General features: G+C 39.6%; 2 protein-coding genes across 3 annotated transcripts; one reads left to right on the top strand and one right to left on the bottom strand.

Annotated features, from left to right (window-relative positions):
* Positions 1-708: 708 nt before the first annotated feature.
* On the bottom strand, positions 709-10,659 carry pdcd10b (programmed cell death 10b). 2 transcript variants are annotated; one of them, XM_020650188.3, is made up of 9 exons: positions 10,505-10,635; positions 8,687-9,595; positions 7,924-8,144; positions 6,978-7,031; positions 5,881-5,998; positions 5,588-5,714; positions 3,340-3,418; positions 3,153-3,235; positions 709-1,536 (listed from the first exon to the last, which is right to left on the bottom strand). In XM_020650188.3, the coding sequence occupies exons 3-9, from the start codon at positions 8,011-8,013 to the stop codon at positions 1,455-1,457; spliced, it is 633 nt and encodes a 210-aa protein (XP_020505844.1). In that variant the 5' UTR covers positions 8,014-8,144; positions 8,687-9,595; positions 10,505-10,635; the 3' UTR covers positions 709-1,454. The 2 variants fall into 2 exon arrangements, with proteins under 2 accessions (XP_020505844.1, XP_020505843.1); XM_020650187.3 differs by lacking the exon at positions 8,687-9,595 and having other exon boundaries at positions 10,505-10,659.
* A 3,330-nt stretch (positions 10,660-13,989) lies between these two features.
* Positions 13,990-22,975, top strand: LOC109996197 (inositol-3-phosphate synthase 1-A). Its single transcript, XM_020650222.3, has 11 exons — positions 13,990-14,150; positions 14,800-14,924; positions 15,017-15,178; positions 16,785-16,914; positions 17,603-17,796; positions 18,349-18,498; positions 19,072-19,287; positions 19,938-20,102; positions 20,193-20,306; positions 21,709-21,926; positions 22,056-22,975. The coding sequence occupies exons 2-11, from the start codon at positions 14,811-14,813 to the stop codon at positions 22,246-22,248; spliced, it is 1,656 nt and encodes a 551-aa protein (XP_020505878.1). The 5' UTR covers positions 13,990-14,150; positions 14,800-14,810; the 3' UTR covers positions 22,249-22,975.
* The last annotated feature ends 226 nt before the right edge of the window (positions 22,976-23,201 follow it).

Raw genomic sequence — 23,201 nt, 5'->3', positions numbered from 1 at the left:
TTCATGAGTCTGGTTCCGCTCAAGGTTTTTTGCCTGCCTGACTAATGTTGGGTGTAAGTGTTTGATGTAATGAAGAGTAAGGTCTTTACCTGCTTTGTGTAAAGTGTCTTGAGATAACATTTGTTATAAACTGGCGCTATGCAAATAAAGATTGATTGACTCAAATTAGCGGAGGGGATATCTAACACCAGCTAGCAGCACCCATTTGCCACTCAAAGTAGCAACACCCCTAATTTTGCCTAGCTTGATTTAAACATGCACACCTTGTACAGTTGTCAAGAATGGTTATAATTGCTATGGAAACCAAAACTACTTTTGGTCATTGGTTTTGAACATATTGATTTGTGATGAAAAGTATGGAAATTTTAATATATGGCCTTATGGGGATTAACTCATTTGGAGCCAGCCTCAAGTGGCCACTCCAGGAACTGTAGTTATTTGAGTTACTGTGTTAAGGAGCCAAGCTTATCACTGTGCTTAACCTGGAGTATCGATGTACTTTCATTACGAATTTTGGAAAACAGGTGCCTCGTTTGAATAAAAAATAAAGGAATAATTCAAAGAGTAAACTCTGTGTTTGTCTATGTAATGCTGAAAATAACAACAACAAAACCTCTTTCATAAACAATAGCATACACACTTCTTTTCATTAAAAATACATTTGTAATGTCAGACATAATTGACACGGACACACATAGAAAAACATCATCATTTGGAAACTATTTATTGAACATTTGCAACCAGATATCAGTTAAATACAGAACTGTCAATTTTCTCTCTACGTCCCCCAGCAGCAGGGACAGGCTTCCATTAAACTGACAGGAGGGAATGTTACAGGACTTGTTAAGGCGCACACTGTGCTCGAAGTCATTTGGCTTTCTGTCTTCTGATAATAAAGAAAAAATAAATCTTAGTCTGCCTCTAAAATGTCCATCTCTGCTTTCTCTCCCCGCAGCTAGATCCTGCGTGCACAGACCATGGCAAAATGACACGAAAAAGGAGCCGAGAAGACTGGGACACACCCCTACTGAACGCTGTGTGAGAAGTGTAGCCATGAATGAAAAGCTAGAAGTAAAATGATTAACATGAATACATTAGAAAAATGGCAATTAGTCTTTAATAAACACCTCGCCTCACCTACTCCAAACAAGACCAGGGTTATAAATTAAAACTGTCCAAATAAAATCAATCAACCAACACTTTGGGCCCATTCAGTTCCATTTCAAGACTGGAAAATCCTCATTTAAAAAACAAAAACAAATGGCACTTTTCAGTCTCTTGAACTGGAATCTAGAATTTCAACGTCAATGGAATTGACCCCAACCGTAAAATCAACTCTGTCTAATTTACATATACAGGTCAGGTGCTCTTCAAGCTCCCACCTTTCTAGCAGTTTCTCCCCACAGGATGGGGGGGGGGGGGGGAGGAGGATGGGGCTCGGTGGTCTCTGAGGGCTAGGCCACGGTTTTGAAGGTCTGCAATATGAGGTTGGTTTGGTGGATGAGTCGGTTCGCGCTGATGAAGACGTTTATCGCCCTGGGGACGCAGAAAGAAGTAGAAGGTGATGAAACAAACTCCAGACGCTGCTCAAAATAAAACTTTAAAAGATTTGTGGGGGGGGGGAGGGGGGGGGGGGGGGGGGGGGAGATGGGAATAAGGGGGAGCTGGTTCTGTAAAAAAAATGTTTGAAGAGCCACAGAAGGTTTAGCCAATAAATGAGGGGGCAGAGCAAACGTTCATTGTCTTTGTTGAAACCTCTTGATACAGTGTAGGATCGTTCAAAGAAGGTAGGCATGACGAGTTGGACGATTAAACAAAAAACTCTGGCACAATTTCAAGCGGGGAACTCTGTGCCAGCAATATACTGTACAGGTTATCCTTTATGAAGGGTAAATTGTTGGTAATTACTTTATGACACTGTTTCATCAAAGTGTAAATTCATCTCTGACTACTTCGATGGATTCAGTTGAAGTGAACAAAAGACCCACAACAAAGTGTCCTTCCTCATGTTTCTGTCAATCACCCTTCACTTCAATGCTAACCACACAGAGTAGACTTGGAAGGCATGCTGCATAGTTTTCTGACAGCTGACTTATACTGCCATCAAGGGCTGCAACCAACAGTCTTTTCTATTGTCAATAAGTACATGTGGTATTCATGACCTTTTGTCTGTAGAATTCGTAATTCTACAGACAAAAGGTCATGAATACCACATGTACTTATTGACAATAGTATGAGCATGCCCAGCTGCTGTACACTGTTTTGTTAGTTTTAAGTTTGTTGTTGATTTGAATTGGCGGGACCGTTTGTGTTTGTGTGTTTTTAAATGTAACTGTTTATTTAGGTTTCTGACATTGACACGAGTCCCCCATTTTGCATCCCAACGAGAGAAGTCCAGTTAAACTGAACATTGCATGTAAAAATGATTGTGGCTGTGCAGGAGGGATACCTTCTACCTTAACATTCATATACTTTTCTCTCTCTCATTTTTTTTTCTACCGCAGAGTACATATTTTTCTCACCTGTACAATATTTATTTTTATTCTGTACTCGTGGCAAGATACTTTCTTTACTGTGCTATATACATTACCTGCTGTAAATACTTTCTACACATACATTGCACATCTTACTTGAATGCAAGGTGTTTGTTGTTTGTAGCTGTGGAGGCCTGTACGTACGTGTGTGTGTGTGTGTGTGTGTGTGTGTGTGTGTGTGTGTGTGTGTGTGTGTGTGTGTGTGTGTGTGTGTGTGTGTGTGTGTGTGTGTGTGTGTGTACTTTAAGGTGAAGCTTTTCTAATTTGGTTGTATAATGACAATAAAGGCATTCTATCAATGTGCAGAGGGACTACTTCTTGGCAGACTTAATAGAATTAGACAAGCAGCTAAGACAAACCAAACCACCAAAAATGTCAATCTATTCCCTTGAAAGTCACTTCAAAGTTTGAATTTGGAGTCAGAACAGTCGTCATATTGACTTGTTTTGAGATATTTCAGCATAAATCAGATTGCAACTCAGTCACACAGAGTTGAAGGGAGTTTGTTCAACTCCATCATTTCTAAAATAGAATGTATTTTTAGCACGACAGCTTGTCTACAATGAGCAGCGTTATTACAGTACAAAGCATCAGAGGATTCGTTAGGGTCACACTTACTTTCCGTCTTTGAAGTATGTTTTGAGGGTGTCGCTGAAACTTTTGGAGTATTTCACAAACTCCTTTTTCTGGTGCTCCAGGGCCTTCATAGTGCACAGAGATACACACAAAAAACCCAATTTCATCAAACAACAACAAGGACAAAGTGAGACACATGAAGAGTTGTGTTGTTAACTGTGTTACTCACTCTGCGATTCTGGTACTGATATTTCTTAATGACGTTGTTGACTGTGTCCAGAAGCTCTTTTATGGCGCTGGCTATATCTCTGTTAGACAAACAAAAAGAACAAAAGTGAGGATTTCACAACACAAGTTCCAACAAGGGGCAGAACAGTAAGTATTAGAGATGTTTGCAAAGCAGCTAGTTGCAATTGTATTAAGGCGAGCCTACACCCAGGTTTACTGTAATAGGACAACGTGTTCAGAATAAGAACGAGCAAATGAACCTGTTTTTATCATCTACAATACATCATGAAAAGATTCAGAGAATCTAGAGTCATCTCTGTACACAAGGAACATAGCCCAAAACGTATATTGCATGACCATGATCTTCAGGCCCTCAGACAGGCCCAAGAAAAGCGCCGGCTGTTCTCCCTGTCTCTATGACAACAGTCTGTTGACATGGCTCCGTTACTTTTTCCTGTGTGTTTTTTTTATTGTTTAGTTCCCGATCAGACACGGAGCAAACAGGATGTAGGTACAAGACCCGATCCCAAGGCGGCAAAACTACAGGGAATATCATACATTTAGAAAAGAGCACCGGTGACGTCAAAAGTTGAAAGATTTTCATCTTGAGTGCTCGGAGTGGACGCCCAAAAAAGGCAGAGCGCTCGAAATAAGACGCTGGGCGCTGCGCTTTTTCTCCACGCGGCAATTTCCTTCTGCGAATGCTCTCACTTTATTGAAAACAATTGAAAAAAGCAATGGCGCTCGGGAAAAAAAAAAACAAAGTGGACACGGGGCCTTAGTGGACATGGCTTGGGTATCCTGCACATGTCTGAAGGTGTACAGTATGTATACAGGTTTTGGCTCAACACACACATGCTGCCAGGTAAACACATTTCAGAGAGGGCCCTGCTTATTTCAGCCACACAATGCCAAACCACATCCTGAATGCATTACAACAGCATGGATGTGAAATAAAACACTGAGTGATCAACAGGCCCACCTGCAGTCCTGACATGTCACGCAAAGAGAAAGTCTGGGGCATTATGAAACGTCAGATAACACAAAGGAGACCCTTGAACAGCTGAGACCCTACAATAAGCAAGAACGGTCAAACCCTCCACTTTTAAAATAACAAAAAAAAGAAAGAAAGAAAATAATCTCTTCGTTTTTTGTTTTTTTTAAACATGTTGCTGACATCAAAATTCTAAATGGGGTACTGTATTTAGATTTTTTATAAACAATGACATTTTTTATACACATTTCATAAAATGTCCCAACTTTTTTGGAACCAGGTTGTAATTGGCGAAATGTGTTCACACTTACAAAGACTCTGGTGAACTTTAATCTCCATGTACATTAATACTTGCTTTTCTCTCTTCCCTCTGGCTGCTAGTATATCTTTGTGTGTGTGGTCCTGTGTGTACGCTCCAGTAGGAACGTGTGTGTGTGTCTTGGATGGTAGAGGGTACTTTTTGAAAATATGAATCTATTAGTGATTTTTTGTAATGTGTTTGTTGATTTTGTCTTCTGTAACGCACATTGACTTTACATCTGTAGGAAATATGCTACAAATAAAACCAAATTAAATTAATCATGGATAATTAAACTACTATGCACAAGCCTAAGACAATAGTGCAGTGGCGAGGATAGCAAAGGATGCTGGGATCAGTGTGATAAATTATGTCAGTGTAGCAGGGGGTTTAATTAACCTGGGGTAGATATATATATTTGCATTAAAATCAGGTGTGTTGGTGTTTTGTGTTGAAGTAGCCACATTTGGCCTGAGGGCTACACTGGAGAGTAGTTTTTTGGGGGGAAAAGACAAATCCAAACAGTCTGCCCAGTGTGATTTCAACATCCAAAGAAGAGAGTGAGAGATTTCCCCACAGAATAAGACTCTACTTTGCCAACAGCTGACATGAGTTTTTTTTTTTTTTTTTTATACTTTAATAAGAATGTGATGTTGGCCACATAACCGATCATCTCATCACGGCTATGATCGGGCCGCCCCACATAAATTGATTCATGAGGAGAACTGAAGAACAAGCCAAGTACAGACACTTTTAAAATTAAAACGTTTGATAAAGACTACGATTTCACTCACCCCAAACAACTGCGCCACAGACTTTAATACAATATACTGAAAAATAACTCATTATTTGCTCACAGCTGTGACGTTTGGCTCAGTGACTCATTGTGAACACACAGTGCAGACTTTTGTTTAAAATAGCACGCTTTTTTTTGTGTTTGTGTGTGCTCACACTTACTTGATAGTCTGTAAGAAGCGTACTCTGTCATTGATCTCATCGGGGATTTTGCTGAGGATGTGTTTCAGGGCTCTGGCCTTCTCGTTTAGGTCCTGGAACTCCTGCTCAGGCCGGTCGATCATGAACTCTGCAGGAAGAGAGTGTTCAGCACAGAGACACAAAGGGTTTCTATCGAAAAGAGCGCTGGGGTAAAACAGTAAACGGGGGTTAAAGGTCATGAATTCAAGAGTCTCTAAAAGACATTTTCCAACATAATATCTCCGTTCTTCTTCTTCCTCCTCTGAGATTCTCACCTTCCACATCATCGGCTGCCATGCGCAGTAAGGATTCAGTGAAGTTGATTTGGACGTTCTTTTTCTCCAAGATTTTCATGATGATGTCCTGAGTGAGGCCGGGGTTCTCCCTCTCCGCCTAACAAAAAAAAAAAAGAAAGAAATACAATAAGCTAGGAAGAGAAGTAAGCCGTTCATATATGAGAGGAAAAATAAGGGGAAAGAGGGCTTTTTTTCTTCTCCAAAGCGAGAATTTCATTGAATGTAAGTTCAGACGAACGCACAAAAGCGCTGCTCCTGAATTATTCAACCATGAATTGCAGCAGCCAGGAAGCGGCGGGGGCAGCAGAGACACCAATCAGTGAGACAAGTGAACAAAAGACCCACAAATGTCACAGCCAAACAGCTGTAAGGTGAGCACATCTCCCTTTGGTTTGGAGCGCGACAAAGCAGTGTCTCCTTCATTAATACTTCATCTGAGCACAGAGTGAACACTACGGCTCATCAGCAGCAGCAGAACAGCGCAAATCTATTACCAAGTCAACGACAGCAGTGAATAGACAAAAAAAAAAAAAGTCTTGGCTAGTGACTGGATTCACGTATCACTTGTAAAAATCAAGACATCAGTCTGAATATCAGAAGCTTTAATGCAGCGATGTCAGCTGAAGTCAATAATTTGATTATCAATCACTCAAGCACAATAAACACACATACACTGATCCTACCAACCTCTGTTTGACTGATACCAAAGAGAAGATTGAAACGCTAACATTGCATATGACTTCATACATTATCTAAGTGTTGAAAGGATTCCTCTGTATTGGATATTATATGTATAGTACGCATACAATAGATATAACAGCAAATCTTTCATTAAGGCGGAAGACTTCAGCCGCCTTCTTGGATATCTTGTTAACACTATGACTACAGCGTCCTGTGAGGGACGTGTGTGTGGAAAAACAACTGTGGAACATTTCACGGGTTGGCTCTGGCGGCCCTGAAACAATTTCTAGAAACGTTCAGGAGTGCATGTGTTAATAAAAAAAAAAAAACACAGCAAAGGAGTTTTGTTATAGGGCTTTCATGTTTTAGGTCGTGTGACAGAGAAACAGTCTTACTTTTATGAAGGCTGCTCTGAGCGTCTGAGCTGCTGATAAGTTGATCCTCTCGAGCTTGTGGGGGGAAAAAAAAAGGAAGAAAAAGACGCATTAAGTTAGCTAAATCTTCAACATGTTGCCCTGCTGTTTTGATCAAAATTAGAGCAGAACTTGCAGAGGTTTCCTCTACAGCTGTGTTCTTAGATGAAATAATGTTCATTTCATTGATGAGATGACGTCTACCTATCTCAATTAACTGCAGCGATTAATTTGATACCCCATAAAGGAAATAATATAGATATTGGAATGTAAGGTTTAACCATGCCGGTATGTGAACATTTTAAATACACTTTTAAATGTGTTTAAAATCAATCGAATGCAAACATGAGTCATGTTTGTAAAAATCGACTCCTACTACAATAAGTCAGTTTCTTCTACTTTTGTGAAGTCTGATATATTAGTGCTTACAGAAACCTTCAGTGCTGACATGGAAGCAGATCCTATAGGACGTCGACCTGGCTCGACTGCTTGAACTACTGACTCCAAGATTTGCGTGATATATTGTTCTAATGCAAGATGTAGTGTTTTGTAAATTGTACTTTGTCTCTCTTTGTGTCTCTGTCAGTAACTTTGTGTTTTTGCTGCTGCCTGTCTTGGAAGGGTCACCACCAAGTTAAGTGGTGGTGACCCTTCTCATAATACCTTTTCTTTTTTTTTTTTTTGCTGAGTATGCTATACTAGTGGAGACAATTTGCCAAACTCTGTACGTTGTTGTGAATTTTGGGTATTTATGCCATGGATAAACAATGTCAGCACCCATTTGCTCCGTAACAAAGAAAAAAACACTCATATTCAAATTCTAACTAATAATGAAGGCACAAGGGATTAAACAGAATACTGACAAACACTCAACACCGAGACAGATGCTGTACCAAAGGTCTCTTCTGTCAACGTCAAGATGTTTTACCTCGTTGAAAACTGGGTACATCACAGCGTACAGTGTCATGGATACCATGGAGTTTGTCTCCGCTTCATTCTTCATCTCCTCCATTGTCATCCTCCAGGGAGGAGCAGCTATAGATGAAAAGGTGAGGAGGAATCTGCAGCTCACACACACTCACACATACACTCACCCACACACACTCACACACACTCTGAAATCCACACAAGCTCCAGAATGTCAAGAGCCTGGTAAAGAACAACAATAACAACAGGTTATTAATAAAACCTTGTATGGCAGCGTTTCTAATAGATTTATTTTAAGCACCGGTATATATGATTCGTACAAATGCAATACCTTTAATTGTGTATTAAGTTCATTAGTTTATTCTTTTAGAAAAATTTGCTTTTTGATCTGACGATAAATACGTAATTAATTTTAATCACAAGATAACAAAAGGTGCCTCGATTTACTAATAATGTTTGTCACACATAAACATGACATCTTGATGACTGTATAACGTGATTTAAACTCCAGAATTTAGATCAGGGATTATCAATGATCAATCAACACACCAGACCGACAGAGTGCTTGAAAGCTGAAATCAGGACTGATCAACAAACCGGTGACTTTCCATTTCTCCTGTGAACTCTGGAAAAAAATCGTGTGATCTCTTAATTTTTTTCTAAAGATAACAACTTCACCCGTTATTAAAATTAATTTCGTTATCAGGAGAAAATGTATTCTGTCACCACGAGTTAACAATATTTAAATAAATGATTGTACTCACATCCCTTGTAGGCTCCTGTACACCGATCGTGTAGGTATTAATCATTTATTTTTACACATCTTTTTTTACTAGTAGGGATTTCCAGATCTAGTCCAATGTAATGGCACAAACTGGGTACTGGCTATGATGTGACCAGTCCACATTTAAAACAGGTGCCTGCACCGAATGATGTTCAGCTCCAGCTATGAATTAAACTGATTCAGCCAATAAATCCAGAACTCTGTAGCCCGTCTTCTACTCCCGCTCCCGAAGAATTCACTGCTGTCCTGCAATTCACTGATGTCAGTGATTTTATAAACTACTTTTAGTCAATAACTTTTCTGCACTCTTGTTAAGCACTTTGAACTGCAATTTAATTTATCTGAAAGGTGCTATATAAATAAAGTCTGATTGATTGATTGATTGAAAATGTCCACTGGCTCCCTGTCCCGTACCGCATCCAAAATTCTGCTCCTCACACACAAAGCATTTACCCAGCAGTTCCCCTCCTACCCCAATAACCTCCTCCACTGTCACACCCCTCCCAGTAGTCTCTGTTCTTAAAATGCCAACCTGAGTTTGGCACCACCACACAGAACCAAGCACCAAACCTGGGGGGGCGGGGGGGTGTCAGAGCCTTCTCCATAGCTGCCCCCTCCCTCTGGAACTCACTCCCCACACATATTCAAGGCTGAACAAACCCATCACACTATGTACAGTGTCTTTGTAAGTGCTTTATAAATTAAATGTATAATCACTCCATGACGCCAAAAGAGTGGTGACTCATGACCCCCCTGGCCTTTTATTGCCTGATCAAAAATGATTCCTTCTTACAAGTGCGGTCTTAAGATTTTAAACTTTACACCACTGAGGGGTTTAGGTAGAGATCGGGCGCTGGAATTGGTATTTGGATGGGATAAACAGCTGCATCTGTTTGTACAAACAAGGGGAAGAGTTAAGTATAAACATGTCAGCGACAAACCATGACACTGTCTGGATTTTTAGTTGTTTTTTTTTTGTTAACCTTTCAAGCAGATATTAATTGACTCTAATTTATTTCAACCAACACTGTACATTTACTCTATATTATTATATGATCAAGTAGGCAGTGGTAATAGAGGTATGTTTATTTAACTGTGACAAGGGGAGTGGTGCACTTATCTATCAGCTGACAGGTGACAGCAAGGCCAGATGTGTCATAATATATATTAGAGACACAGGCAGTAAGGAAACAGAAAAGAAAGACCACTCTCCTTTCCTTACTTTAGGATAAATATTACATTTATAAGAATTGTAATAGGCAGGAAAACAATGCTCGTCAGTGAAGCTTGGTGTAGCTAACGTCAACGCATTTGGCTATTCGGATAGCTTGTCGATTACTTTTAGCCGAACAAATCTGTCACATGCGTACTTTAGTAAGTGAAACAGTAATATTAATGTGTCTGACACGACAGCTGGCTGACCTGAAGGCTAAATCGACGAGCAAACTGATTCCACTCAGCTCCAGGTGAAAAGCTAATCGGCTAACTGGACATGGCTAAGAAAGTAGCTGACGGACATTTAACTGAGACTTACTGTTTAAAATACTGTAAAACACGACACAGATTAATAGTCCCAACAATTGTTATAGATAAACATGTTGATATGATGAATAATAACGCATCTAGTCGTTTGGAAACCTAACTGAGGCCTATGGTCGACCAATTCGATGGTAGCGAACTGCTAGCAGGTAGCTCAGGTGCTAGCTGCAGTCGACGTCCTAAAACACGTCGACGAACTGCGTAAGGACGTACTGCGTGAGTCCGTGTGTGTGTGTGTCAAATGGCAACTTGTATCTACCTTTTGTCTGACTTCTTAAATGAGTTGGTTATGCCGTCGATGTCCCTTTTTAGCTGCTGTGTTTTCTTTACAACTTGAGGCGGAAGTTTTTCAGGACTGGCCTGAGCGACATCTTCCGGACCGTCGCTGCGTAAACACAAGTTATCCAATCAGAAGAGGCCTGTGTGTGACGTCATGTAAAAAATACTTACATGTCTGTTATTGGAGCGTTTTCGGGTTACTCGGCAAGTGAGTCAAAGAAGAAACATAATGAGTTTTTTTTTTTATCTTACAGAAAATATACAGACAGTGACATTTGCAAAGATATCATTGATGATAATGATGGTTGTGTAGATTGTTTTTGTTTAATAACGATGACTTATAAGATGGTTTCTATGCTGATTAGAGCTCTCAAGAGCTGTCCTCAATGTTGTGCTTTGCCTCTGTGCAATGCCTGTCAGCACCTGTGTGTCCAATCAGACTCAAAGCTGATCGTTTGCTCTTACTGACATTGTTCCCTTTTTTCTAGATCCTTGCTTGTGTTGTACTTACTCTCTGATGTACGTCGCTTTGGATAAAAGCGTCTGCTAAGTGAATCGTAGAATTGTAGAAGTATAGTGTATGTTATGAAGTTATATTAAATACCAGACAATTGTAACTTATATTAAATACATGTGGAATTTTATGTTGGTTTGCAAACTATAAGTAAAAACGGTAAGGACATCTTTCAGCAAAAAATATTGAGGAATGATTAATCATTTCGATTTTCCCCAAGAAAAAAAAGGAAGTGTTATTCTGTTTCCTTTATCTTGTATGATGATACCTTAAATATCTCTAAGTTTTAGACTATGGACACTACTGGACAACACAAACAATGTGAAAGACACAGATTGGGCTCTGGAGAACGGGTTCATTCACCAAAAGATTGATGTATTTATCAAATAAACAATTCAATATAAGATGAATCAATTATAAGGATATTTGTTATTTGTAGCTCTAGACTAGGCCAAATGTTAAAGCAGACCTACTTGTGGAGCTCTGGAGGGAATGCTCTGATGATTCTAACTTGGCATATATTAATTAAGAAGTTGTTTTTTATTAAAGAAAAAAGCCTGAAGCTACTCAAAGACAGTTAATCATTTAGCATATTAGACATTATATTGTGGCTTTGGAGAGTCCATTTGTTAAAGTTAACAGTTTTATATATCGTTAACTTGGGATGCACAAAATACAGTTGAAACAACTCAAAAGTCTTATAAGGAATGAAAACATTTATAGTCCACCACACTGAGCCAATAGGCTACCACCTAGCGGCTTAAATGTAGCATACAGAAATGTTTACGTCGAAAAGAAAATTGTTTTTTTTTTAACAAAAATATATTTCCACCAGGACACATTGATGTCTTCATGTATACCATTTAAGTTACTAACCATCTTCTGGGGTGTTCCTGAGCTCCCTTATCTCAAAGGTTCCTCTGGGTCATTGGTGTGGATCTACCTGATCCAACAACTATATCAGCCTCATGTCTATTATCTTTTATGTGTAAGTAAATATTAAAGCTATTCGACTTCAACTGCTATGTTTACTAATATCAGTCTTCTCAATTTCATTATCCTAACAGTTGCTAATGTTAATATTATAATGAGCAGTCTATTATACAATGTTCTTCTGGCATTGCACTGTAGCTTTATATCTTTTTTTTAATAAATTGTTGTTATTGTTGTTGCTCTGTTTGTTCGTCTCGATCTCTCTCTGTCTGCATCTCCCTCAATCCCCTCTCAACCCCAGAACAGTCTCTGCTTGGGGTTTCTGCCAGTTGAAAGGCAGTTTTTCCTTGCCATTGTAACTTTGCTAAATGTTGCCAAGTTCTGTGCGCATGATGGATTAGAGTAAGGTCTATCCTTCTCTGGTTAGTGTCACTCGTTGTGATGTCTGAACCTGTTGTTGTGATGTGTCGTCTTACATTGTTGATCTGTCATCTGACTCTTTTTTACCTGTGGTTCTGTGATCTGACTTCGTCGCGATGGTTGTTGTTCTAGTGGCACAGACACAGTCAGACTACACATCAGAATGATGAAGGTATAATAACAAAGTCGGAATACTTTTCAGAGCCGGAAAAACATCAGAACAATAAGTAAAACAATATGCTACTATCAGACCACACATCAGAATGACAGTAACACACGTCACAAAAATCCTGTGACTGTGTGTTACTGTGGCAAATCATCTTCATCACCAATAAATATTTTTGTAATAATTCAGGGAAAACACTGGCATCTGCTGAATCACAAAATGAGGTGGTCACTAAATATATATTTTTAAACCTCCAGAATGTTACAATGTATAGTTTTGACATCCCACAAACACTGTGAATAGGTGAATTTGCATGCATAGGCTATACCTTTTATTTATTATTTGAGCTGGTTAACATCCATCTGTAAGGCCAATGGAAATTTCCAACCAATCTTAAAACCTACAACAAAAAAACCCAGTAAATTGGATATGTCAAATTCTAAAGTCCACAACACTGAAGCTTTCTCTATAAGAAATGTTATGTTACTCACCCAGTTTTTACCCTTTTGTGCATTAAGTTGGTCTTTATCAGGTATAACGCAATATCTTTTTGAATGAGGTCAGCTGACTGATTATTTAAAACAAGAAGACTCTTGGCCCTGATTGATTGCTTTATCTGTTTGTCTATGATGAAAGGTGGGTGACTGAAAAGGTTTCCTACGGTGTTCATACTTAAAGCTCATTATCAGCTCCGTTGTGAAACCATTTCTTATCTTTAGAATCATTTAACCTACCTCTTATTTTTCTCCCTTTGGTCTCACGTCTCCCTCGTCACATTATTTGACGTCATCTACTTTTTTTATGTCTCACTTTATTTCACATGGAAAAAAAACAAAAAACTTTAATAGCTGGCTGAACACACACGGGGAAATTATAGGCTACACATTGATCAAATATTAATGCGTAATCCCATACCTTTATTAAATTGTTTAACTAACCTTTTTTTGATCGCTTTGTTGCTGATGACTTATGACAGATTCTGATGAATGGTTCTTTTTGTGATTCCTGTATTTATGTTCATTGTTGTTAAGTGTTTTATGTCTGAAACCCTGTAATTGTGCTGCTGCCTGTCTTGGCCAGGACACATTTTTAATCTCAATGAGACTTTTCCTGGTCAAATAAAGGTTACATAAAAATAAAATAAATAATTTAATTGCTACTGGGTTAGTAGACATAGAATATATATTAATCATTGGAGTCGCTTTGGATTAATTAATAACAAACAAAGTCTTTAAGGTTCAGAGAGTAAACACAATATGCAGCCTGAAATAAAATGAGATACAGTATTTGGTCTTTACAATCTTGGATGTTGCTACTCTGTTGTCAAGCTTCATCCTTGCGTGTTACGTATGTTACGTACGGTACGTCACAGGAGAACGAGCGCTCTGATTGGCACTCGTGCGGAAAACGTCACACGTAGGAGGATGACTAGTCCGCACCCAGTCTGAGGAGGAGGGGAACACGCAGCAAACCGTTCTGACAAGAAGTAAAGGTCTCTTAAACTTCCCATTAAGGAGACGAAGAACTGTCCGCGCAAACACACCAGGACACCAATCAAGCGAAGTGACATTTTAACTTGTGAAGTGGAAAAAGGTGAGAGGGTTTCGTTTGATTCACACGAGGCAGTCATTCATTCATTACCGTAACTACGTTTTTTTTCCATAGATAGGAAACATAATCTGGAAGGACTATTATAAGATCGCCAAGTCATATTTAGAGTTTGTCCGACAACGGAGGCAAAGGAATAGAATTCATAATGTATGTTTTCCATTTTCATGTTAGAAAGCCGGTAGGTTGAATAACCCCAGGAAGTGCGCCATGCATCACAGCGTTTAAAAAAAAAAAAAAAAAAAAGTGGCCAAATGTGGTATTGCGACGTCACGCGATGCCTTTGGGCTCAAAAATACTTCTTTCACACATGCTGCGTATTTTTAGGTGCGTAAACCTCCCAATACCACCACTTGAATAACCACTTTTTAAAACAACGACTTGTGTAATAACGAAATGTAATGACAGAGATATTTTGTAGACATAATGAAAGCAGATCAGAGCCGCGGGACTGCGCCTCCTAAGAGCGCAAATTCTGTTGGCACACATTGGGCACAGCAACGCGGAAGTCCACGTTTCTTTTCCTTTTATGTTCCACTGGAGCATCTTTTATTGGAATGCACGGGGATCGTTTCCACATGCAGTGACATTACTTCTGTTAACTGAGCCTTTTCACTCTTCTGTGTCTTTGCAGAATCCTCAGCCATGTCTGTGAACATTCATATCAACAGCCCTGATGTGAAGTACACAGACACACACATTGTGTCTCAGTATTCCTACCAGACGTCATCAGTACAAAGAGATGGGAACAAAGTCACTGTAAGTGTACGATTTTTACATAACAGCACACAATTACATGACATTTGTGCAGCCTGCCTCTTATTTCTTTTTTTTTTAAAATATTATATAAGGTGACCCCACGCACTACTGAGATGACGTTTCGCACAGAGAGACGCGTGCCCCGGCTGGGTGTAATGCTGGTGGGCTGGGGAGGCAACAATGGGACCACGGTCACTGCAGCAGTACTGGCCAATAAGCTGGACCTCACCTGGAGAACCAAAACAGGGCTGAAGGTGAGTGGAGGAACACTAATACACCTGTACCTATATAATCATATCAGTACAAGGTGGTAATCATAGACTGAAAATATTAATGGACAAAGCCTGAGTGACGTCACCCATCTGCAGGTGGTTTTGGAAGCCTGTCGGTGGCGGTCGCCATGCTGGAAATGCTGTTTCAACCTAACAACAGGCTGAGAGCTGGAGCTGAGGCGGGTTTTTAACCTCTTGACAAACCGTTACGTTGCACCTGCTCGTCATTCAGGTCAAGCATGCGCCCAACTATGCATAACTCGTATCCTTCATGAAATCAAAAAGGGATGAGGTAAAAAAAAAAAAAAAAAAAAAAATCAGCCCCACTACAGTGTGTACTGATGAAGAGAATAACTAATCAGAACAAAATCCTTTTTTGAACCAGGCTCTAAATATATTCATTTCTGCCAATGCGGAAGTGCAAAATCCTGCAGTTCGTTGAGTGTCCGCTTGAGGCCGGCTCCAGGAACACTGGAAGTCACATACACACCACAGCCAAAAAAAAGCTACTTTTTACAGCAGAAATCAACATGTTTACAGCCTGGTACAAAAAACGACATGGGTCTGATTAGTTATTGTCATCATGTACACACACTGTACGGGGGGTGAATTTTTATTAAATGGCTCCATTCTGATTTTATGAATGATACTTGAAGTTGCTATCCATAGTTAGACACGTAGCTGATATGATTGACAGGTGGGCTTGATGTAATGGTTCGTCAAGAGTCTTAAAACCCGCCTCTGCTCCAGCTCTCAGCCTGTCGTTAGGTTTCCTGAACATGGGCCCCTCCCCCCCTGCCATAACAGATGGGAGACGTCCCTCAGGCTTCAACCATTAATATTTGCAGTCAATGGTGGACACTTGACAAACTGCAGTTTTTTTCTGGCTTCATTTTTAAACACAGGGGGTTGCTGCCTGGTGGTTATTCACTTTATGAGTCGTCCCCCCCCCCCCCTTTGAGGACACCAAATGTAACATTGATTATATAACTTTGGTTACTTTGATGTGGATTAACTTGCACATTAAATTCTGTACTAATGAATGCAGACCACTGGCTGCCTTAAGGTAGGCAAAAGCAGAAAATGATCCCTTGTAATCCCATTTAAAATACAGGCGTTTAGTTAAGCTGCTAAAGCATGCAAATAGCACTAAGATTCTTCTATTAAAATGTGCTCAAAGGTCCTGATGGTGAATGAACTCTTTATAGCAGGAATATAATGGAATAAAGCTGCCATGAGGGCGCTAATAGTGAACCTCCTTGTCCTAGTTTATAAATATAGCCTACTGTACGTCCCATGATGCTGTGGAAGAGACTCATTATAAGCTGGTTATGCTGACACGTTCAGTGGAGTGTTAAAAGCTCAACTGAATTTGTTCTTGGGAAAATTCCCTTATAAGGTCGAACATACAGTATTACCTCTATCCTGCAGTTTTCCATTTTAGCCATCCTACTCTTGTTTAGAGGGTTTAATATTGTTTTAATACTCTTCATGACTTTTTGAAAATGAACTACTTAAACAGATCGAATTTTGTGATTTAAAAAAAAAAAAATTTTTTAACCTCTTCTTTCTGTCTATCATTCTTCAGAAAGCGAACTACTTCGGCTCATTCCTGCAGGCATCTACTGTGTGTCTCGGATCAGGACTCGAGGGTGATGTCAACGTTCCCTTCCGTGACCTCCTACCCATGGTGCACCCTGATGATATTGTCTTTGATGGTACGGACAGTAACAGATAGTCTCCTTGTGCTCTGGCTTATGACACAGAAAGAGAGAACTGCATGCAAAAGAGGAAGTTAGTTAACAGGGGGGGAAATCTGACCTGAAGACAGCTTCAGAGGACCCCCCCCCCCCCCCCCCCCCATAAGGCGAGGATGGTCAGAGTCTAGTCTGTTACTTCAAAAGGAAAGAGCTATTTTTAGATCTGCCACAGTTGACTCACAGTCAATAGTTTAGCCCATTTAGATGTAAAAGAACGACAGATATCTAAGCAGTGCAGCCAGTGTTTCCCCTAGGTTGGAGTTGTAGCAGCAGAGGTGAAGTAGAACAATGTTTTAGTTGCGTGCAATTTAAAAAAAATAATTTTCTTTAAAATAATTATTCACATTTATTGGACAAGATAATCAACCAACCACCACCCTATTGTCATAACCTGGTTTATGGGTAATGGTGAAAGATGGGAGGAGTCCGAAATTTACCAAAGAAAATGAAAAATGTATTTCATAAACGATTGTCACATTTGAGTTTGTAGCACAAATTAGTAATAATGTTAGTTTCTAAGGAGATAAGCTGGAGTCGAGCAGCGGAGGTCATATAGTAGCGGTGCAAAGGCGCTGCAAGATGCATATAGGGGAAACACTGAGTGCAGCACCATCTTTATTTACTCAGGGTTCGTTTGTGTTTTTAGGTTGGGATATCTCATCAATGGATCTTGGCAGTGCCATGGAGAGAGCTCAGGTACTTGACTGGTCTCTACAGGAGCAGCTGCGACCACACATGAGCTCCATGAAACCCAGAGCATCCATCTATACTCCAGAGTTCATTGCTGCAAACCAGAAGAGTCGAGCAGACAATGTCCTCACCGGCACCATGGCAGAGCAGGTAATGTTTGGGCGATGGACGAGCTGATCTGGAAAACTGAAGTCTCCTCTGTAAACAACGTATTTCATTTAATGCTGTGGTATTTGTTGGGTTCCTTTTTTTTCTTCTTCTGATTTACAGAACTCAGTGTCTGCCAGTACTAAGGACATGTCAGATAATGATGCAATTAAAACAAAAATGTATAGGCCTACATTATTAAGAATTTTTAACAGCTGTGTAACGCTTTAAAGGATATAATACAACTGCTATCACTGATCTGGCTCTGAAGAACAATCTATGCACCTGGAAGCTGATTCAATGTTAGCAGTATCTTTATATAGTTTCTTTATTAACTTAATGTTAGATCAACAAAAAAAAAAAATGCCTTAAAATGTATGATCAGAAAACACAGATTGCTACATTGACTTGGCACATTCGATGTGCTATTGTCACATTATTGACTTCCTGCAACCACTTCCTTTTCTTTCTAAAAAAAGTAGTTGCTATAATGTTAGTAATATTAGTATAGGCTCTGTGATTTGGATGTAACTCTAATAGCAAACTGTCTTTCAGGTGGAGCAGATCAGGGCTGACATCAGGGACTTCCATCAGTTGAGTGGTGTTGACAAAGTCATCGTTCTGTGGACCGCTAATACTGAGCGCTTCTGTGATGTCAGACCTGGAGTCCATGACAGTGCAAAGAACCTGCTGGCTGCAATCCAGGTGAGAGAATGAGCCTTAAAAACGGCTTTATTTAGAAATAATATTAATAATGGCAGTATCCAGTATGTAGGCATTTTTAGTCCTTAAAAAACAACAATCTGTTGTAGTTGTGAATCGCCCATTAAACTTGAATGTCCTCTTAATTCAGAGGACCAGCAGTAATCCTCCATCACGTTTCATGATTAATAAAGCTTAGAGGATGAAAAGATTAGCTCTCCTTACAATTCACTGTGGATTTGTGGATGAAATTCCACAATAAGTCTGAAATAGTATCCTTTTATATCAGATCAGGGGAAGAAAATTATGATTTTCCCCTCATGGGTGATTTTTTTTATTTTATCTCATGTCTTCAGCGTGCTTGTACTGCTGTCAGCTTAAATACACTATTTCACAGACTTGTGATCTTCAGCAAAGCTTATTTTAAAACCGGAGCAGACAATAGAGCTGTGCAACAGAGATGATGTGAAGACAGTCTCAGGGGAAATGAGGCTTTGTGTGTGTTTTTTTTTCTTCTCTCTTGACAACATGATGAGACACTTTGTAACAGTGTGTTTTCCCCCTTGCTTCCATCAGAGTGGAGCAGAGGTTTCTCCCTCCTCTCTTTTTGCTGTTGCCAGTATACTGGAGGGGTGTGCTTACATCAACGGCTCTCCACAGAACACTTTTGTACCTGGAGTTGTAGAACTGGCTGAGCAGAGAGGCGTGTTCATCGGCGGAGATGACTTCAAGTCTGGTCAGACCAAAATCAAGTCTGTGCTTGTAGACTTTCTGGTCAGCGCAGGTATCAAGGTAAGACTAAGAAAGTTAAGTTAAGTCACATGACATTCATCTCAAGAGAAGGGGGCGTGATAATTTGAATGGATCATAAATAGATTAAAATCAGCCCACTAGCTTGTAACATAAAACCTTGTTTACTTCATTGGAATGGAAAATTAATTATCACGTCTTTTTTTTTGGAAATAGGAATTTATTTTGGTCCCATTGAACACTTGAAATAATCAAAAGGGAATACATTGTGAAACTCGAACTCCCTCTATCCTTTAACTCCCGGTTTGTTTAACTTAGACACAGAAACCATATAATTGTCCTACTAGATCATCTCAGCTGGGTGGCAGAGCAGCTTTCTGTGGGTCGTGACTGTGTGCCTGGAAAAGACAATTGTGTCATAAAGTCTATGAAGCCCTTCTCAAACACATTTGTTTTGTTCTGTCACATGTTCTCTACAGTCTGAGGTCCAAATTGCAAATTTTTTCATGAAATAAATCTGATTGGTTGAAATCTAATTTCAGAAATTTGGGTCGTGAATGAGTTGGTAGTGGGTCCTGAGGCTCAACCAGTTGAGAACCTCTCCCCTAGATGATATGAGCTCAACATGAAGCCTTCAAACTCCTTGTACTGTGTATGTTCTTATTTTAATAAGCTCCTCTTGCCCTTCACAGCCAACCGCCATCGTCAGCTACAATCACCTTGGCAACAACGACGGGAAGAACCTGTCTGCTCCTCAGCAGTTCCATTCCAAAGAGGTGTCCAAAAGCAATGTGGTGGATGACATGGTGCAGTCGAACCCCATACTGTACAAGCCCGGAGAAAAACCTGACCACTGTGTGAGTGACTCAGACGCACAGAGAGATAGTGAGCTCTGTATTAATGTTTGAACCTCAGACTTCTTCAACTGCTTGTGTTTGTTGTTTCAGGTGGTGATTAAATACGTCCCCTATGTGGGAGACAGCAAGCGTGCCATGGATGAATACACCTCTGAAATAATGATGGGAGGGACTAATACTATCGCACTGCACAACACCTGTGAGGTCAGTGTTTGAAATCACGACTTAATAGTGATTCAGTTTGTATAAAATCAAAACACCTTCCAATGTGAGAGGCCACACTATTAACTGCTAGCTACATACACCCCACATACCCTTTCCTGCTTTATCGGACTGTAGCTGTAGTGGTAGAGGAGGAGTCTGGGGACTGCCAGAGCTTAATGTTAATCCTTCCTTACATGTCTCGGAGCTAATGTAAAGAGACATCTGCAGGTCACTACCTCATATTTTAAGCCCACCCACAGCCATTCCTACAAATAAAATAACCTGTTTATGTTTACACACGTGGTCTATATTTTAAGAATACATTTAAGTTAAGTTATTTTTTTTAGATATGACTCAAGATAATAAATTAAATTTGAACATTTCAAACTTTGGCACCCCCTAGTGGCAGAATCAAAGAAGACAAAATAATACTAAAAAATTGCCTGACAAGATGTTTCCTAGGAGTTCCCTATTTTTGTACAAAAAAAACGACCAAAGCGATCAACATAATATAGACAGATTTTTCAATCACACACAAATGCTTAACGTCAGTGTAATGAGGGAGAAAATGTTTTGTTTTGTACATATCAGACATAATTTTTTTATGAAAAATACTGGATTTATGGTTAATTTAACCAACTTAAGTATAGCGTGAATAATTGTCAAAAAGGAACCAACAACAATCAAAGAATTTTCAAAATATACTTTTATTAAACATGCACAAGTGTGGATGATCTCGATGTACAGATTATACATAAAGATTCTGTACTTTGTGTTCTGCATTGTTGGTGTTGTTGTTTACATTTGTAGTACAAATGTAGTCCAAACTGTATTGACCAATTACGTATCAGCAGGCTTTGGTGTGCGCAGGAAATAGAGTCCATAAGGTTGCCAAAAGCCAGCAGACTGCAAACAAAACAAAATCTGTTTCTTTTATGGGCTCATACAGTTGAAGTAAGCCAGAGTGAAGCCCATGTGTAACTATCATCTACTAGAACTGAGACTCCCGAAAAACAGATGAATGGAGGCTCCCTTAGCCGATGTAATGGACCAAGACATGACAGCGTATGTGCTGCAGACGTAAACACCGCACGGAAAATAAAGTCTTGGTTGTTAAAGGCTAAACGTTAGCTTCTCAGGAATAACTGAATGAAAAATGTATAGTTTATGAGATGTTGATTTTCAATGGGTTCCAAGACTGAAGTGTAGATGAAGTTTAAACCTTGAAAACCAAAGTGTCTGATTTGATTACAGCCTGAAAAAGAATTAAAAATGACACTCCTGTATGCTGGATACACTTCCTGCATATGTTTGGACCTGCAATACTAAAAAGAGTTGTAGGTATTGATTGAAATCTTTCATACTATTAAACACACCTTGTATATATCTGTCTTTTCAACAGGACTCTCTGCTTGCCAGCCCGATCATCCTGGACCTGGTGATGCTCACAGAGCTTTGTCAGCGTGTCACTGTCCGGCCTCAGGGAGAGGAGGACTTCCAGTCCTTCCACAGTGTCTTAGCACTGCTCTCCTTCCTCTGCAAAGCACCCCTGGTGCCATCAGGGACCCCAGTGGTAAACGCCTACTTCCGGCAGAGGGCCTGCATAGAAAACATCTTGAGGTATGGACAGAACTGTGAGATCTTACTCAAAAGCAGCCAGAATGATGCTTAAATGGCTCAGTCTGGTGTGATATTCTTGTGTTTCAGAGACAGACGTTGACAACACTCTCCTTTGTCTCTTTTTTTCAGAGCATGTCTGGGCCTTCCTCCTCAGAACCACATGCTGCTGGAGCACAAGCTGCAGAGAGACTTCCTACCCCTGTATGACAACCACATCGTCAACAAGGCTGCTTTGGGAAAAGTTGCCCTCACCAACGGGAACCATATTGCTCTAACAAACGGCTTCTGTGCACATGTGAATGATGTAGCACATGTAATATGACAGCAAAAACAGCACTCTACCCCAAGATGGAACTGAAATCTAATTGGACTGTAACGCTAAGACCAATAGCCCACAAGCCATCATAACAGAAAAACTAAAGCCACACTGATTCCATAGCTTTGCGTTTAGAGTAAACTTAACATCTTTAAGTATTCAGCAAGTCTTCTTTTATGAGACTAGTGTGGTGATTAACATTTAGCTACTAAGCCTTGATGAGGTTCATCTGTTTGAGTCTGTACTCCACACAACACTGTTAAAGGCAGCCAATTTTGTTACCATTTATGTCTGTTTTTATTTATAATTAACCATGTATTTAATATTTAAAAAGTAAATGCAGCTTTTTAGATTTGTGTTCATCTTAGTTATATCTTTATTGGACTTTTTTCCCCCCATTTGTCAAGCAAATGTAAATACAATTTTAACAGAAGTTCTTTGAAACAGGTTCACATGTGTAACCATAAAATATTGTAGTGATGTTGCAGCTGTGAAAATAAATGGGATCGTACTTTGTTTTTGTTGTTGCAGCTACTTTTCAATTACAGAAGAATGAGGGGCATCTTTTTTCAAAGTACTCTATTTTGTGTTTTTGTCTGTCGCTGCCTTTCTTAGCCCTCCACATGATTTAGCTAACTGGCAGGTGATATGCATGGAGTAAGGAGTGTTTTGTTTAAAGGTAAAGCCAGCTGTTTATGTACAATAAACATTTGAATACATTGTTAGAACTTAACTCATTTGTGGTATCTTATTTTTTTTAATCTTTGGAATAGGCTACGTCTTTCTCTTTTTTAAGCACGTATTATAGTAAGTTTAAATTTGAATGCCTTTTCATGAAAAGGTTGAATGGATGCAAACCACTGGAATAACAAGAGAGCCAAATCTGGATTTTGACAAAAAGCTTGTGATCAGACAATTGCGTATCATGCAAGTACACGTTTTTTGTTTTTTTGGGGGGG

The sequence above is a fragment of the Labrus bergylta genome, chromosome 18 (assembly GCF_963930695.1).
Source record: "Labrus bergylta chromosome 18, fLabBer1.1, whole genome shotgun sequence".
Taxonomy (NCBI): Eukaryota; Metazoa; Chordata; class Actinopteri; order Labriformes; family Labridae; genus Labrus; species Labrus bergylta.
The sequence above is the reverse complement of the archived record's forward strand: the minus strand, read 5'-3'. Positions and strand labels throughout refer to the sequence as shown.